Genomic DNA, 17,249 nt, shown 5'->3' on the forward strand with positions numbered 1-17,249 from the left:
AACGATTTGAGCATCATTGCTTTCTATTAGGGCTTGGAGCTATGGTACTTTCCCAAAACAGCTACAATTTGCAACTGTCATACTGATGGTTCCTACATCTACGTTCTTCCTTTGTTCGACCTACACCCTTTGAGGCTGAAGCCCTTTCTGTGTTTCCCCACGACCCTCTAACCTAAAAAACTGCCCAGTCCATACCACACAGCCCCGGCTACCCGTGTAGCAAGCTCCTACATGTAATAGACTCCTAACCTATTTGGCAGAACTCTAAGTCCAACCACCCTATTGTGCACATGGAGGAATCTGCAGCCTACATGGTAGCACAACCATTTAAGTCTCTGATTCAGACCCTTCACTTGGCTCTGTACCAGAGGTCCGCAATCAGGCCTGTCGACTATGCTGCAAATGGTGAGCTCTGCTTTCATCTCACAAGCAAGACTGGCAGCCTTTACCACCTCTGATAGCCGCTTGAAACCAGAAATAATCTCTTCCATTCCAAAGCGACACACATCACTGGTATCGACATGAGCCACCACCTGCAGTTGGCTGCATCCTGTGCTCTTCGTGGCATCTGGAATGATTCCACTGTGTACGTACAGGGAATGCAAACTGGCTGTCTTCCCCTGCTGTTGCTGTATAATGATATCCATACCTACAACACTAAAGCAAAAAGATCTTTATTACACATTATCAAAGCTATCACTGGCTAGGAAAGGAGTAGTTTTCAAGTGTAGTTGCATATGAATAGGGCTGACAAATATACTCATTAACATTGAAACTAATCATGTATACACATCCTGTAAAGTGACTTCTTCCACACCAGTCTAATAAAAGAATCATTCAAATGATGCATGGGTCATTAACTAATCTAAATCACTAACACAGCAACAAGTGCCATCCTATGCTCTAACTTATATTCATGCTACGTGTGGCTGGAGGCTTGTTTCTCATACATTGTATGTATTATTGAGGTTGCTACCTTTCCCAAAATCCAACCAGTTACACGAAGTGCACCTTTCTGCAGAAAACATCAATTTCAATCTTTGCTCTCAACTGGTATTGGTTAAGCACAAGCAAAGTTTCTAATGATAAATAGCAGGCAGTGTTTACTATTCTCCAGCTCAGGAACCCTGGGTATATGAAACCAAGGTAGAAATAACTGGTCTTTCAAACATGTTCATAATTTAGCATCTCTCACACCCAAACCTCCATATGTCAGACAGAGACTGATACAAAATGTTGTATACCAACAGAGTATCAACCAAAACTCCGATATAGTTTGTGCTACGTGCTGTCATCCAGGAGCGTGTATGTAAATGATAAATAAATAGTAACACCTGACTTAAGGAGCACAGGAAAAGTTCCTGTGAGAAAGTCAGTAGAGCATTAGTTTGCTGTACAAAGGGTAACGAGTTTGAGTTTTACTGTAGTACATGTGAAACTGTTACATGGGACAACATGTTCCTGACATGTAAAAGCAATGTTTTATTGGAAGTCCACTTTCCCTTTATTTATTTGAAAAGAGCGAACCTATAGAGTACATTTGTAGTTTCACAGAATAAACAAACAAATGGAACAGAAAAATAAAGAAACAATTGCATCACATATGTGAATTATTATTATTATTATTATTAATACTTCCACACATGATGTAACTGTTTGTTTATTCTTCTGTTTTGATTGTTTACATTTATTCTGTGGAACTATAAGTGTACTCTGTATGTTTCCTACTTTCAAATAAATTAAGCGAAAGTGGACAGCCAATAAAACATTGCTATGAACTCCAAACAGGCCTTTTACATGTCAGGAACATGTTGTCCCACATAACAGATTCACACCTACTACAGCGCAGAAACTGTCATGATCAGGGCTCAAACTCAGGACCCTGGGTACGACGATCTAATGCTCCACAGACTTCCCCACAAGAGCTCTACAGAACATATGCTCACAATTATGCATTTCCTGTGCTCTGTACTTCGGATGTTACTTATTAGTTATTGTTTATGCATATTCTCCTGGACGACAGCACATGGCACAAACTATATCGGAGATTTGTTTGATACTCTGTCAATATGTGACATTTACTACCAGTCTGACTGTTTGACATCTGAAGGTTTGGGTGTCAGAGGCACAAGCAGTGTAAGGGATACTACGGACATGATGAGCATTACATCACCATAGTTTTACAAGTGATAAAGATGTGCCCAGGATAAGTTTTACAGAGGGTGTTACCAAAAATCACAGTTCAAGGACATTGGTAGAGGAGAGGGTAAAAGGCTTGTTAAATTACTGAACTACTTTACATCCTCCCACGTGTTCACTTGTTATTCAAGTGCAGAATTACTTTACTAGTTTGTGTCAACTTTAGTAGATGTATATCTCTCTGCTGAGTAGAAGCTTTTGCTGTCATTATTTGATTGTAACTATATTTAGATTCTGTTCAGAGATCCATATTTCCAGGAACATAAAAATTAACAGGACAAAATAAAATAATCCCAATAAAGGGAAAAGCCAACAGCCATCAAGCTTCAACTTCCATTTACTATGTGGAGCCACTAACTAACTCTGTCGACAGTTTCAGGGAAAGAATAGTAATAATGCTACAGTACTTCTTCTGAAAAGGAAAGTTTAAGCAGCCAGGTCTTCCATTAGTAGAATGGCACAATAAATCATTCTGCGGATTGAGACTTTAGACAGAAATTACTCTTAATTTTAAAGAGATGTTGATGTCTTACCTGTTCCATAACAGAATACTTCGACAGTACGATTGTACATCTCACTCATTGCTTGCATCTCTATGTGATTTCCATGAACATAATCACGTCTCTTCCTGTTAACGTACCTGTCAAAATCCTCTGTGACGTAATGAGAGAAATAATCTCCGTTAGCAGCCTGGAAAAGAAAAAAAGGGGGAATTACTCTCTCTCTCTCTCTCTCTATCTCTATCTCTCTCTGTGCGTGTGTGTGTGTGTGTGTGTGTGTGTGTGTGTGTGTTTTTGTTTGTTTGGGGGAGGGGCAGCAGCACTAGTTTGCGCGCATGACCAGCACTGCAAGTGAGAATTTAAAAAACAGTGTTTATTTAAAGATTACAATTTAAGGAGTGCTGAAGATCAAAACAAAACGGTATACCTGAGCTGTTCTCCTCGCATATTGCCTTACTCAAATCCTTGGTGCACTGCCAGCTTTTCATAGAAAAAATTATTTAGGCTGAACTGGTACGTTTGTAAGCTATCTTGTTGTGACAATAGCAGAGAAATAAAAGTACAAACAAAACTATGGATGCTAAAACAAATTAATTATAAGTCATACAAAGAAATTGGCTCTAACCAATGGTTCCATTGACTCAAAAAGCAAAGGCTACTCAGAAAGTGAACTAAAATCAGTGAAATCACTTCACTTCTTTAAATTAACTTACACCACTCTCAGTTAATTCTACCATCTGCAACCATGATTCTTTTCTTACCAAGCTCTACATGTTCATCATCCAAGAACTGTAGGACCTGTTCACTAGTATAAAATTGCACTCTTTTTGAACTTCAGTTGCAGAAACACGAAGAAAATTATGTCGAACAAGGTCAAAAAAATAATTTTATGTTGCCTGACACTGATATTTAATGTTTTGAGGAGAACACAACTTTGCACCTTCTACATCCATATCCTTGTTTACAGCTACGCTTACATCTACCTCTACTCATATACTCCATAAGCCACCTTATGGTGTGTCACTTCCGTCCTCTCCTGCTCCAGTTGCAGCTCTAATTTTACTTTCATGATCTTTTTGCTAAATGTAAGTGGGAAGAAGCACTATGATGACTGATTTTTATACGAAAATACACTCCTGGAACTTCACAATGCCAAATGTCTCTCTTTCTGTGTCTGCCACTGGAATTGGCCGAGCCTCTCCATGACCCTTTCAAACTTAATAAGTGAACAAGTAACACAATGTGCTGCTCTTCTTTGGATCGCCTCTATTTCCTCCATAAATACTATGTGGCACAGATCCCAAACTGATGAGCAATATTCAGGTAACAGTCAAATGAGAGTTTTGGAAGATACCTCCTTCCTGGTTGGACTACACTTCCTGACAAATATTCCAGTGAATCTCTGTCTGCCACCTGCCTTATCTGCAATTAGTTTTATGTGATCATTCCACTTTAAATCAGCTCATATGCATACTCTTAGGTATTTTATGGATGTGACTGATTCCAGTAACTGTTCTGCATTAGTGTAATGATACAATAATGGGTCTTCCACATATTTATGCCCCAAATATTACATTTATGTTAAGGGTCAACTACCAATTTGTGTCCAAGCACTGACGATACTCTGCAGGTCTTCCTGCATTTCACTACAGTTAGCTTGTGCTGCGACTTCTTTGTACACAACAGCATCATCCACAGAAAGCCTCGTGGAACTTCCAATGTTATCCACTAACTCATTTATGTATACACATTCCAGTCACATCAGCATGACCACCAACTGATGTTCTATGTCAGTGTGCAATAATCACTCACAGACTGGAGGTGGCAGCACTACCAGTGGAGGGTATACAAAGCATGTCATGGAGCTGCAGAAAACATGCAGTCATTCTGAAATTTAAAACTTTTTTTGTGTACACTTTCTATAAAATGTCAAGAGGACTACCAGATGTCTATAACTTACTGGTACAACATTTCGGCACAGTCTTCTGGCAAATACTGACGAGCAATACTCTAAGATTCCCTATTTAAAATCCAGCCGGCACATGAGTGGTGTCCTAGTTGGTAATGTGCACGTTGCTCAAGCGCATGTACTTCTGCTGTAAGTCTGTGCACAGCTCTGTGGATCCTCTGTGGTGGAAGCTTGCCTCTTTGATATCAAAACGACTGTCTTCACATAATAAGATCTCAGGATGATGCCAATTATGCAGAGCACCGGTTTTTATATAATCAGGTTCCGTGCAGAATTTAACTGGAAACTGCCATCTTGATTCATAAGTGATTCAGACAGTCTTATTTCCTCAGCTGTTTGACGTATGGACCACAATTTTTGTTCCATTATATTTAATTGAATGACCAGTGGAAATACAGTGTTCAGCGATAGCAGACTTATTTGCGCGAAGAGGACGCATATGCCACTGATGTTCTATAATGCAATCCTGAAAAGAGTGTGTTTTTTGCCCTATGTAAGATCTGCTGCATCTACACAGAATCCTGTAAACACCTGCTTTGAGCAACTCTACATAATCTTTAACAGATCCCAAAAGCGCTGGTATTTTGGAATGAGGTCGAAAGATTACTTTAATTTTGTATCTTCTTAATATTCTGCATATTTTAGCTCATACATTCTCAATATACAACAAACAAGCAGTTGTTTTGAAGGCCTCATTCTCTTCCTTGTTAAGTTGTTTGTACATCGTCTGTAGCTCTCTCTGTACTTGTTAAGACAATTATCGGTTGTTCAGGAACACAGTTTACAGGTGTTCCAATTCACTTTCCAGGCTAAATACATCTGAAATAGTATGTGCTCATTGGTTCAAGGTCTTTAGAATTCCCATCCTGTTTTGTGCATAACGGTGGCAACCAGTACATTTAAATAAAGGTCAATATGAGTGGCCTTCCTAAACACTGAATGCCAAATTGTGCCCTCACTCTTACATCACATCAAGACGTCTAAAAATGGCAAGCAGCCATCTTTCTCCAGCTCCACAGTAAATTTCACTTTTTTCCAAGTATGGAGTTCAGAAAATGAAGGAACTCATGGAAACTGTCCATGTGGCCAAACTATAAAACTATCACCAACATATCGCCAAAGTAGTGTCGGTTTTGAAATAGCCAAGACAAATGTTGGTTTCTCCAGATCTTCGATGGAAGATTTGGGGCTCGGTTATCAGTGGAAATACAACCATGTGAATCCCTTATGAATCGAGACAGCAGTTTCCAGTTAAATACTGCATGGGAGCCGATTACAGAAATGCTTTGCGCTCTGCATAATTGGCGCTGTCCTGTGATCTTACTGTGCGAAGACAATCATTTTGATATCGAAGAGGCAAGCTTTCACTATGGAGGGCATGCAGAGTGGCACACAGATTTACAGCAGAAGCACATGTGCTCAAACAATGCATGTGCAATGCCAACTAATATACCATGCATGTGCCAGTGGGATTTTAAATAGGGGAGCTTAGTATTGCTCATCAGTATTCACCTGAGGATGGCCAGAACACTCTGCTCCAAAATATCATACTAGCAAGCTACAATCAGCCATTCTCCCAAAATTTTATAGAAAAGTGCAGTCATCATCATAATGCGTAAACAGAGTGAGTCATCTGACATCCAAATGGGCATGATCTTGGGCTATCGGGCCAAGAGTGGAAGCATTTCCAAAATAGCTAACTTATCTGCTGAGCCCGAGTTTGAATAAGGTCATGATATATTACCATCTTTATATTTTTAACTCAATTAGCTGCAATTTTTTTTATTTCTTCTTGATGGTTCACAACAAGCTTGTTTTGCCACATGTGCCATTTTCAAGTGTTCCTGTTGACATTACATTTATATATATTTTTATTCTATGTCTATTTAATAGTACTATGAGTTTCTATCTTACATGACATTTGTCTCTAGATGGGGTTACATCCATAAAACATCTTGGAACATAAGTTATTTTAGGTACTACATTGTTAACATAGGTCACTTATTTACTTTCTATAGAAATTTGTTTTTAACAGTTATCCATTTACTTTTTCTATTATGTCAATAAAGTTTTCCAGATAATTTTTGTGTTTGTTTAGGGTGTCATTTGGATCTACATCTGTGTGTGCATAAATTTCTAGATCTTCCAAAATGTTCACGGTTTGATCTTTCGGTAACCAGTGTAGAATTTTCAAAGCACTTTTGATTGTGTTCATTCTATGATTTTTATTTTGTAAGTGTATGTAAAAACTGGATTGATCACTTTCACAAGCTTTTGTGTGGTCTTCAGATCTACATCTACATCTACACTCAGCAAACCACCGTGAGGTGCACGGCAGACAGCATGTCCTACTGTACCAGTTATTAGTGTTTCTTCCTGTTCCATTCTTGTATGGAGTGCGAGAAGAATGACTGACTGAATGTCATTGTGTGTGCAGTAATTATTGTAATCTTATCCTCATGATCTCTATGTGAGCGATACATAAGGGTTGTTGTATATTCCTAGAGTACTCATTTAAAGACAGTTCTTGAAACTTTGTTGACAGACTTTCGTGGGATAGTTTATGTCTATCTTCAAGAGTCTTCCAGTTGAATTCCTTCAGTGTTTCTGACACACACTCCCATGGATCAAACAAACCTGTGACCATTTGTGCTGGCTTTCTCTGATACTAAAACTTCTCCCTGTTAGTCCAATGTAAAAACTGTTGCAGTCACCACAGGAAATGCTGTATACACCTGAATTAGGAAAGATAGGGATGTTCCTCTTTCCTAATCTCATCTTTCTTTGTAAGTTATTGATTGTGCGAAATGCTAGTTGTACTTTTTTGTATTCCTTAACAAAACAATGGTTCAAATGGCTCTGAGCACTATGGGACTTAACATCTATGGTCATTAGTCCCCTAGAACTTAGAACTACTTAAACCTAACTATCCTAAGGACAGCACACAACACCCAGTCAGTCATCACGAGGCAGAGAAAATCCCTGACCCCGCCGGGAATCGAACCCGGGAACCCGGGCGTGATTCCTTAACAATTTTTTTATTTTGTGAGATATGTTGGCTATATATGTTGTTGGTACATATGTCAATCTGGCTTTGGTTTTGCCCAATCTTTTCAATGTTACATCTTTATGTATGTTGTCTGCTTTAGGTTTAGTATGGTCTTTGTAGATTTTGACTACTATAGCTGGCTCGAAATTGTTTTTTGTGCTAAATATTGTAGTGATGTAATTTCATTTTTTATTGTGTGTTCTTCAAGCGGTAAATTTACGATTCTATTGATCATCAATTTAAAATATGCATACTTACGCAACCTGGGGTGTCAAGAATTTTTATTGATGATGCCTGTAGTTTTGGGTTTTCTGTCACTTTCAAATTTGTATTGATTATCATCATTGGTTATTTCTACATACAAACAAAGTTGAGATCAGGAAAGGGCAACATCCTTATCTAATCCATGTGTACACAAAATTTCCTGTAATGACTTCTATAGTTTTCACATTGGACAAACAGGGAGAAGTTTTAGTATCAGATTTAAAGAAGACACAAGAGATCATGAAAGCAACCAATCAAGTTTTTACCTACATTTAGTAAACAGAAACCATAGTGAAACATAATCGAAAACACTTTCAAAATTCTATATAGGATATCAAAAGATAAAGGTTTAACAGTCCGGAGGAACTAGAAATTTATCCACACAGAAATATGTATCAGAATGACTTTCTAAACAGACGGACATCAAACATAAAAAATACCTGTAAAACTTTATTGGCATAATAGGCAAAGAAAAGGGATGAACACTACACAAAAAACAACAAACAACATTATGATTGCACATCTAAGTAATACACAATATCTCTAGCAGAAAATATTTCTGACTACTTAAGATATAACTTACTAGTTAACATAAAACATCATTGGAATGCTCTGTCATTTTACAGCTGTCAAAAAATTTCCACTGAATTTAAGTGTGTGTCCAATGTTAACAGTAAAAGAACTGGCTTCCCAAGAGGTTTTAGGTTTTGTTTTGGTATAGGGTACAAAAACAACTAAGACCATACACGCCATTGTGAGAACCATAGAACACAAACACGAAGGAGGAGTTACAAGTGACTACATGGTAAGCCTAATCGACAGAAGGAAAGACAGCTGAAAACAGGGACTTTCTCTTGGAAAAAAGTCCATAAAATACACCATAGAGACAACAGAGGTCCTGAACTGAAGATTAAATGTCCTTCGCGATATTGTTATGATGGATAAAAAGTAAAACGAGGCTGATAGCTGTGAGTCCTTGCTAAAATGGCCGATAACTCAGACAGCAGACATAAATAAGAACCCACTGACAGACAGCAACACAGAAATTGGAAGGAATGGAAGAAGTAGCGGGTCGAGGTAGGACGACTGCAGCCTTGGCAGCCGTGTCAGTGGCCTCGTCTACCGTCAGACCAATGTGATTAGGGACCCACATAAACATCACAGTGGCGCCATCAAGAGTGGGCAAGTGAAAGTTCTCTTGGACCCATTGCATTAAGGGATGGACGGTGTACAGCACACAGAGACTCTAAAGGGCAGTGAGGGTGTCAGGGCAAATGACAAAATTGGAAAATACTTAGCAGTGTTCCGGAAGCCAATATCGAAAATCGTCGGTGCCAACGACGAAGGCACATCCGACACCCAACACCACAGTCAATTGGAGAGCTATCAGTGTACACAAAGGTACTATCGTGACGTTCCGTACGAAGGTCAAGAAACTTACAGGGATAGAGTGAGTCTGGAGTAGTGTTCTTAGGAAGTGAATAAAGTCCAAGGAACACAGGCCGCCGTGCGAAGCCAATGTGGGGAAGGGTTCGCACCCATCAGGAAAGTGGCAGGTAGCATGAAATTAAGCTTCTGGAGCAATAGCCGAAAGTGAACTCGAGGAGGTAACAGAAGAGAGATGCGCCCCATACCGGTGGTCAAAGGAGTCAAAGGAGGCGGCATAGGACGGGTGGACAGGCATGGCAGACCAACGGCATGCAAATCTGCTGATGGGAACATCACGTCGGTATGACAGCAGTAGTTCGGCAGCTTCTGCATATCGACTCTCAACCGGGCTAGTGTAAAGGTGCCAGTAGCCAAACAGATGCCACGGTGGTGGACTGTATTGAGATGGCATAAGGTGGACAGACGTGCAGACGTATAAATGAAACACCAGCGGAAGAGCAACAGGCCCAAGATGTAAAGACTGTGGAAGAAACCCACTGCACTGAAAGAAATTCATACAAGCAATTCTGTCAGTGGACAAGCAAAAAACATTGTTGATGCTCCACGAGTAAAGACTATCAAGACAACGCTAAAGACACTGCTCACGGACATAAGTCTGTGGAGAACTGCAACAGATGGCAAAATCGTCAATGAAAGTGGAGCCGGGGATGCCAGCGGGAGACAGGCCACAAGAGGGTTTACAGCAATACCAAATACGATGACCCTCTGGATGAGGCATTGAGGCACACCGTTTTCCTGGATAAAGGTGTCCAACAAGGCAGAACCCACTCATACCTTGAAAACATGGTCTTTTAAACATTCCTTAAGGAAATGGGGCAGGCAGCCTCAGAAGCCCCACATGTGAAGAGTACGGAGGATACTAGTCCTCCAGCAGGTGTAGTAGGCTTTCTCCAAACAAGAAACGTGGCCACAGTCTGGTATTTCCGCAGAAAACCATTCATGACATTGGTTGACAAAGTAACATGCACAGTGCTGTGCTCGAAATCCACATTGTGCATTGGTTAGTAAATTGCGAGACTCAAGCCAGCATACCAGGTGGGCGTGAATCATACATTCAATCACCTCACAAAACCAGCTGGTGGGAGAAATGGGGCAGTAGCTAGATGGAAGGCTTTTGTCCTTACTGGGCTTAGGTATGGGTATGACAACAGCTTCACTCCAGCATCTGGGAAATGTGCCCTCTGCCCAGTTGCAACTGTATGTATGAAGGAGAAAGTGATTGCCCGCAAGAAGAATGTGCTGCAACATTGGAATGTGAACACTGTCCGGTCCTGGGGCAGAGGATTGGGATGGAGTGAGAGCATCACGATCTAGGTTCCTAATAATAAATGCGGCATTGTAGCACTCACAATTATGAGAAAAGAAGGGAATTTCCCAAGCCTCCTCCACTCGTTTCCAATGGAGGGAGGCAGAGTGATAGTGGGTGGAGCTCAAAATCTTCGCAAAATAGTAGCCCAAGGTGTTGGAGATAGTAATAGAGTCCACTATGAAATCATCTGCTACGGTCAGGCCGGAAAGTGGGGAATCGATCTTGGTCCCAGAGAGCCATTCGAGTTTGGCCCACATGACGGAAGAGGGAGTGGAACTGTTAAAAGAATCAGCCAATGAAAACCAGCTAGCTTTTTTGCTATCCCGAAGAATGCAACAACACTGCACATGTAACTGTTTATGATGAATACAGTTTGCCATCATAGAATGATGGTTAAAAATATGGAGAGTACATCTCCATGTGTGAATTGTGTGCCACGTCTCAGTCCACAAAGGGACTGAGACACGGAATGGTAAAGATGAAGTGCAAAGAATAGAACATACTGCGGCGGTAAGGATAATGTTTGTAAGGTATTCTACTTGTCCATCACAACTGGGGAAAAGTTGTTTGTTATAGGCTGCCAGAGAGGGGTAAAGCCTCCAGTCGGCGTTAAAAAGCTGCCATTTGGGTTTGCACAAATGTAAGATAGGAATCAGCAAATGGATAGCACATAGGAAATGGTCACTCAAGTATGTGTCAGAGAACAGACCACTCAAGATGATGAGTAAGCTGGGCAGTGCAGAATGAGGGGCCAAATGGGAATGGGTGTACGTGAAGTCTGAAAGGAACATGGGTGCTCCAGTGTTAAGGCACATGAGGACGAGTTGATCAAGACGGTAAGCTAAGAGGACACCTCTCTGTCAGGTTCTGGGAGAGCCCCAAAGGGGATGGTACACATTAAGGTCACTGAGCAGCAAAAAGGGATGAGGGAGTTGATCAATAAGCCGGAGAAAGTCTGCCCTGATGACAACGAATGGCAGAGGAATGTAAATGGTACAACAAGAAAAGGTGAAACGAGGAAGAAAAATGCAGACTGCAACAGCTTTTAGCTGGGTGTTCAGGAAGATGATTTGATTACAAATGTCATCCTGAATGAGCTGCATGGCTCTCCCATGCTGTTCTCGAGGGGAAGGTCAAAGTGGACAAAGAAATGTGAGAGGTGAAAGTGATTTTCTGGATGCAATTTTGTTTCCTGGAGGCAGAGAACAACTGGATGCTGTGATTCCAAGAGCAGCTAGAATTCCTCAGTGTTGGATCTAAGGCCACGAATGTTCCATTCATTGGAGGTGAATCATGATGGGGAAAGGCAAGGGGGAAAACTGAAGGGGTGTCACCTTGGTGGCTGCACAGTGCCAGCCTTCTAAGACACAATGCTGCAGGGCACAGAGGTTCGAGGGTCTGGGTTCATGAAATCTATAGAGGTATTGGCATTCTCACCTGGTCAGTCTGTGTTGTCCTGGGCAGGAAAACTGTTGGCAGTGCGCACTGGCGATACTGAAGAGGGCCAGGAGACGTCATCACACGGTGACACCACTGAAGAGGACCTCTGAGTTGGCAAAAAAGAATACCGTTTGCCTTTGTTTGAATTTCTGGAGCCTTTACAGCTGGCACATGAAGATTCAGATGTTTGTTGGCTGGAGGGATGTAAAAAGTCTTTGTGGGAGTCTTCTGTCCATCCTGACCAACCTGCTGGCTGGGTAGCAGGTGATTTTGCTGTGCAAGGCAAAGATTTGGTGGCTTCTTGCACAGCTAGAGGAGAAGGAGACAGGGATGCTAATGTAACACTGGGCAATTTTACAACTGCAGTGCTGAACATGAGGACGAAAGTCTGTGTGGCCATGTCCTTTGTGGATGAAGATGTAGCAAGAACAGCACTGTAAGTGCCAGATGGCAAAACGCAGGATTTCCAACCAGCCAACAACTTGCGAGCAACAGGGTAAATCTTTTTTTCCTTCACCCAGATCTACTGGACAGCCCACTCATCAAGATACACAGGACATTCAGGTTACACATTTCGCCAGGTGTCAACAGGACATTTGAATGTGGTTGTAACAATGACACTGGTAGCAGCACATCGGGTTTGGAATGTACAGTCAGACTTTGATGACTTCATAACCTGCTTTTACCTTTTCACGGAAGCACTACTCTATCACACACGAGAAAAAGAGTGCATGTGGGCACTAAGGATGCATCTACCTTTTTCATCACCCAATGGACTGCAGTGACACACTGATTGGAGGGGTAAGTTAGGAGTTCTGCCTCAGTCAGACCATCAAGCAGCCTAGTGTAAATAACACCACCCGAAGAATTCCACATTCGATGGGCCTCGACAAACAGGATAGCCATGGAGGAGCAAAGCTGCAAGTAGTCGTTGGGCTTGAGACAAGTTTTCTCCAAAGGCAAAGTGTCATTGGGTAAAAGAGCAAGATTCCACAGGACCGGCAATTGCATCAACAACTTTCTGAATAATAAATGAATTTACCGTAGCAAAGGTCTGACCGCCTTCGTACGTGAAACCATGTGGAACCAACATGCAGCTGGCAGGGTCTTTGAATCATTAGCCTCAGCCTGTTCATGTTAAATAGACATATACTGAGATGATGATGATTGGCTCATTCCAAGAAAATCCCCCACGATTGTCAGTGTCTCCGATGGCATGCTCCTTCCAATGCCTCCGCCCCCCCCCCCCCCCTCCCAGATGGAGGCTAGGAATAACGCAGTACCTAGTCACCTGTTACACATCAGATGCATGGGCTGACCTTCAGGAGTGCATAGGAGGAAGAAGAAAAAGAGTACCCTCAAATACCGAAGTGGAGGAAGGATAGGACACGTAGAACGAAGAAAGAAAAAACAAACAAAAAACAATGGAGAGGCCGTTCAGATGTCAGGCTATTGAAAATACAGGAATATTCCCAAAAAATATCCCAGCCATGTTCCCCGAGGAAAGGAGAAAAGAATAGCAGGATGACAGACATGCAGCATGGAAGGGAAAAGTGCTGCAAAGTCTGGGTCTCCATGGTACCAAGCATGAACTCACCACGAAGAGGTGAGCCCACTGGCGGGAAGATGATTTATGTGCATCACTCCTCCTTGATACTAGTGTTATATAAAAAAAAATCTAATAGTACTATACATAGACATAGAATAAAACAATATATAAATGTAATGTCAACAGGTATATTTGAAAATGGCACATATGCCAAAAGAAGCTTGTTATGAACCTATGTAATCAACAAGAAATAAATAATTTGCAGCTAATTTTGTCAGAAGCATGAAGAAGTTTGTAAACTGTTCATGAGCTGCCATAATTAAAGTATTCTGTGCACAGTGAAACGCTGCTATCCTAAACTGGCACTGCCACAACTATGATGCACCGTGAGCCATACGTGACAGGGATGAACAACGGCTTAGAGATTCGCAGGGGCAAAGAGACATGCAACTGACTGCTCAGATGAACTGACGGGTTACCACAGTGTCTCCTCAATGACCATTCAGTGTGTGTGGGCGTTTGCAGTAGGCGCACAGTTCACGCACCCGTGCTTATTGCTATTCATCAATGATGAAGGGTGGAATTTGCTCACCAATACTGCTACTGGATGACCACCAAATGGCAACAGAAGGATCTTTCGAGATAATCACGTTTCATGCTCCATCAGCATCTGAAAGCAAACACTCTGCAAAAATTGTCGAAAGGGTCCAGGCTAGATGAGGAAGCATAATGATCTTTGGAATGTTTTTGTGTCATTCCCTTGGCAATCTTCTCATTTTGGAAGGCACAGTGGATCAACCGAAGTATGCACCTATCCTTGGGGACCATGTCCACTCCCACATGTACTTTGCTTTTCCTCAGCACACTGGTTTCTACCAGCAGGGCAATTCAATGTGTCACACAGCTCGCAGTATACATGCGTGGTTCATAGAGCATCAGGGGGAGTTTACTGTACTCCCCTGCCCACTAAACTTCCTGAATTTAAAGCCAGTCGAAAATCTGTGGGACCACCTCGATCAGGCTGTTCACACCACAGGTCAACAGGAAAACCTAGCACAACTGGCCATGGCAATGGAGTCTGTATCCTTGTTGGTACCTTCCAGAACCTCACTAACACACTTCCTGCATGTCTCACAGCGGTCTGTGCTGCAAAAGGTAGTTATTCAGGCTTTTGCGAAGTGGGCTTAATAATGAGACTGGACAGCGTATATTTTGGAAAATAATGGTCCTATAACACCACTATGGGGTACAATTGAAGTTATTTTTATGCCTTATGATTTTTCTCAGTTGAGAATGATAGGCTCTGTTTTTTTACAAAACTGTTAAGGCTTTCGTAGTCACTTGTTGAAAAATTGCCTGTTGGCTTCTGTCTAAGGTTCCTTGGCCAATGCTCATTTGACGATTTTTGATATTTTGCCAGTACAAGTGGCTGACTTTGTCAAAGCTTCAACCTTCATTGCTGGTGACACACTGGAGTCAAGCTCATGGCCGTAGGTTGTATGTACCTGTTACACCAAAGCCCCAGGGATTTTTTGTGGTAATTACTGATGTGATTCTCTCCTTGTTACCTACAATCGCCATTTGCTGAAGCACACGAATCCAGGATCCGTTCACCTTCAGGCTTTCCACTTTCTTGTTGAAACTATTGTCACATTTATGGATTTCTATAGCTTCATGGAACTAGCAGATGTTCAGTGATCCTAGTGTTCACTGATTGTCCAGTCATTCCAACATAGACTTTTTCACATGTACATGGTATGTGATACATTCCCGACATTGCAAGTAGGTCCCTTTGGTCCTTCACCAATGAGAGAAACACTTTGATTACCTTTGTCAGTTTATAAATAGTTTTTATGCCATGTTTGCACAAGACATGTGTGATTCTGTCGATCACTCTGGGAATGTATGGCAGAAAGGCCATACCCAACATTTCTTCTTCAAATGTGTCTCCTTGCCAAGAGTTTGAATCTGTGATACTTCTTATTTAGCTGATGAAGTACCCACTGCTCCTCAGAACACTTTCCAAATGCTGCATCTCGCGTCTAAAGTGCTGCGGCTCATATATTCACCTTGGGTGCGTTACGAGTATATTAACCATCCCTTTTTTCTGGTTCGCATGGTGATTTGACTGTTTGTGCAAGCATTGGTCCTTGTGTGTCAATTTTTGATACACAATGTGCCTCAGGTTTTCACCATTCCTTGTAGCCAGAACATCAAGAAAGTGTATCTTGTTCAACCTCCACAGTCAATTTTATGTTGGCATGTAGCCTGTTCAGGTGTCTTAGGAAGTCACTGAGCTGTTCCCCACCATGGCTCCACATAGGTCTCATGACATCTGTGCTACACCTTAGGTTTACAAGGTGCCAAGTCCAGCATGTGTTTCAAAATGTTGGCCACTACCGGACTAAGTGGACTACCCAAAGCAACACTTTCCAACTGTTCACAGAAGTTGCCATTCGGCATCTAATAGCGTGTGGTGAGCCGTGCAATAAAAAAGTTCTGTTTGCTTCAAACTCTTCAATTCAGTCTCTCAGCTGTTCTGGTGTTTCATAATCTCTTACTTTTGTTCATTAGGTGGCATTCTGGAGCTGCATCTAATACTTTCCAGAAGTCAAGGAACAGAGCATCAACCTGGGTGCTGGCATCTACTGCTTTCTAGGTCAAGTGGACATACACGATGAACTAGATTTCACACACCTGTTGTTTTTCGAACTGTTGTTAATTTCTACAGAGGAGATTTTTCTCTATAAATGTCATAATATGTTTATACAACATGTTCCAAAATTCTACAGCAGACTGATACCAGAGATATATGCGTCTATAGTTTGGAGCTTCTGTTCAATGACCTTTCTGGAAAACAGGAATGACCTGGGCTGTTTACCAGTCACCACAAATGCTTCACTCCTCCAGCCACCTATGGTACACGGCTGTTAGAAGATATCTAGCTCTTCACATACTCTGCGTAGAATCGAGACTGGTACCGCAGCAGGTCCAGTGGCCTTTCTTCAACTGAGTGGTTTCAGTTGCTTTTCTATCACAAGGTTACAATTTTGATATATGTCATTTTAACATTTGTGCAAAGATTTAGAGGAGGAACTACAGTACAATATTCGTCTGTGAAGCAATTTTGGAAAAAGATGTTTAGTATTGTGGCCCTCTCTGTATCATCCTCCCTTTTCGATGCCATTACAGTCACAGCATGTCTGGACAGATGGCTTCTATCTGTTTACTGGAACATAAGACCAAGACTTCTTAAGCTTTCCTGTCAAGTCAGTGGATAATATTCCTTTTGAATATGCCGAACACAGCACACAAGACCTGCCCTGATGCTAATTTTGGTTTTGTTCAATTTTTATCTGTGTGGATTTGGCTACATTTAAATTCACAGTGAAGCTCTCTCTACTTTCGTAGCAGCTTTCTAACATGGCTGCCAAGCCATAGTGGGTCATTTCCATCCATCAAGTTTGCTCGGCATATACCTCTTTGAGACCTGTTACACAATACTGTTGACCTTTGTCCAC

At 41.6% G+C, this 17,249-nt stretch overlaps 1 protein-coding gene across 2 annotated transcripts in view; it reads right to left on the reverse strand.

The window, feature by feature from the left end:
* The window catches only part of LOC126248818 (OTU domain-containing protein 5), a 99,902-nt gene that overhangs the window by 12,137 nt on the left and 70,516 nt on the right, over nt 1-17,249 (reverse strand). For both annotated transcript variants that reach the window (XM_049950230.1, XM_049950229.1), the window contains exon 5: nt 2,733-2,889. In XM_049950230.1, the coding sequence (XP_049806187.1) occupies nt 2,733-2,889 (157 nt within the window). The remainder of the gene's footprint in view (nt 1-2,732; nt 2,890-17,249) is intronic.

This window comes from Schistocerca nitens, chromosome 3 (assembly GCF_023898315.1).
Source record: "Schistocerca nitens isolate TAMUIC-IGC-003100 chromosome 3, iqSchNite1.1, whole genome shotgun sequence".
NCBI lineage: Eukaryota > Metazoa > Arthropoda > Insecta > Orthoptera > Acrididae > Schistocerca > Schistocerca nitens.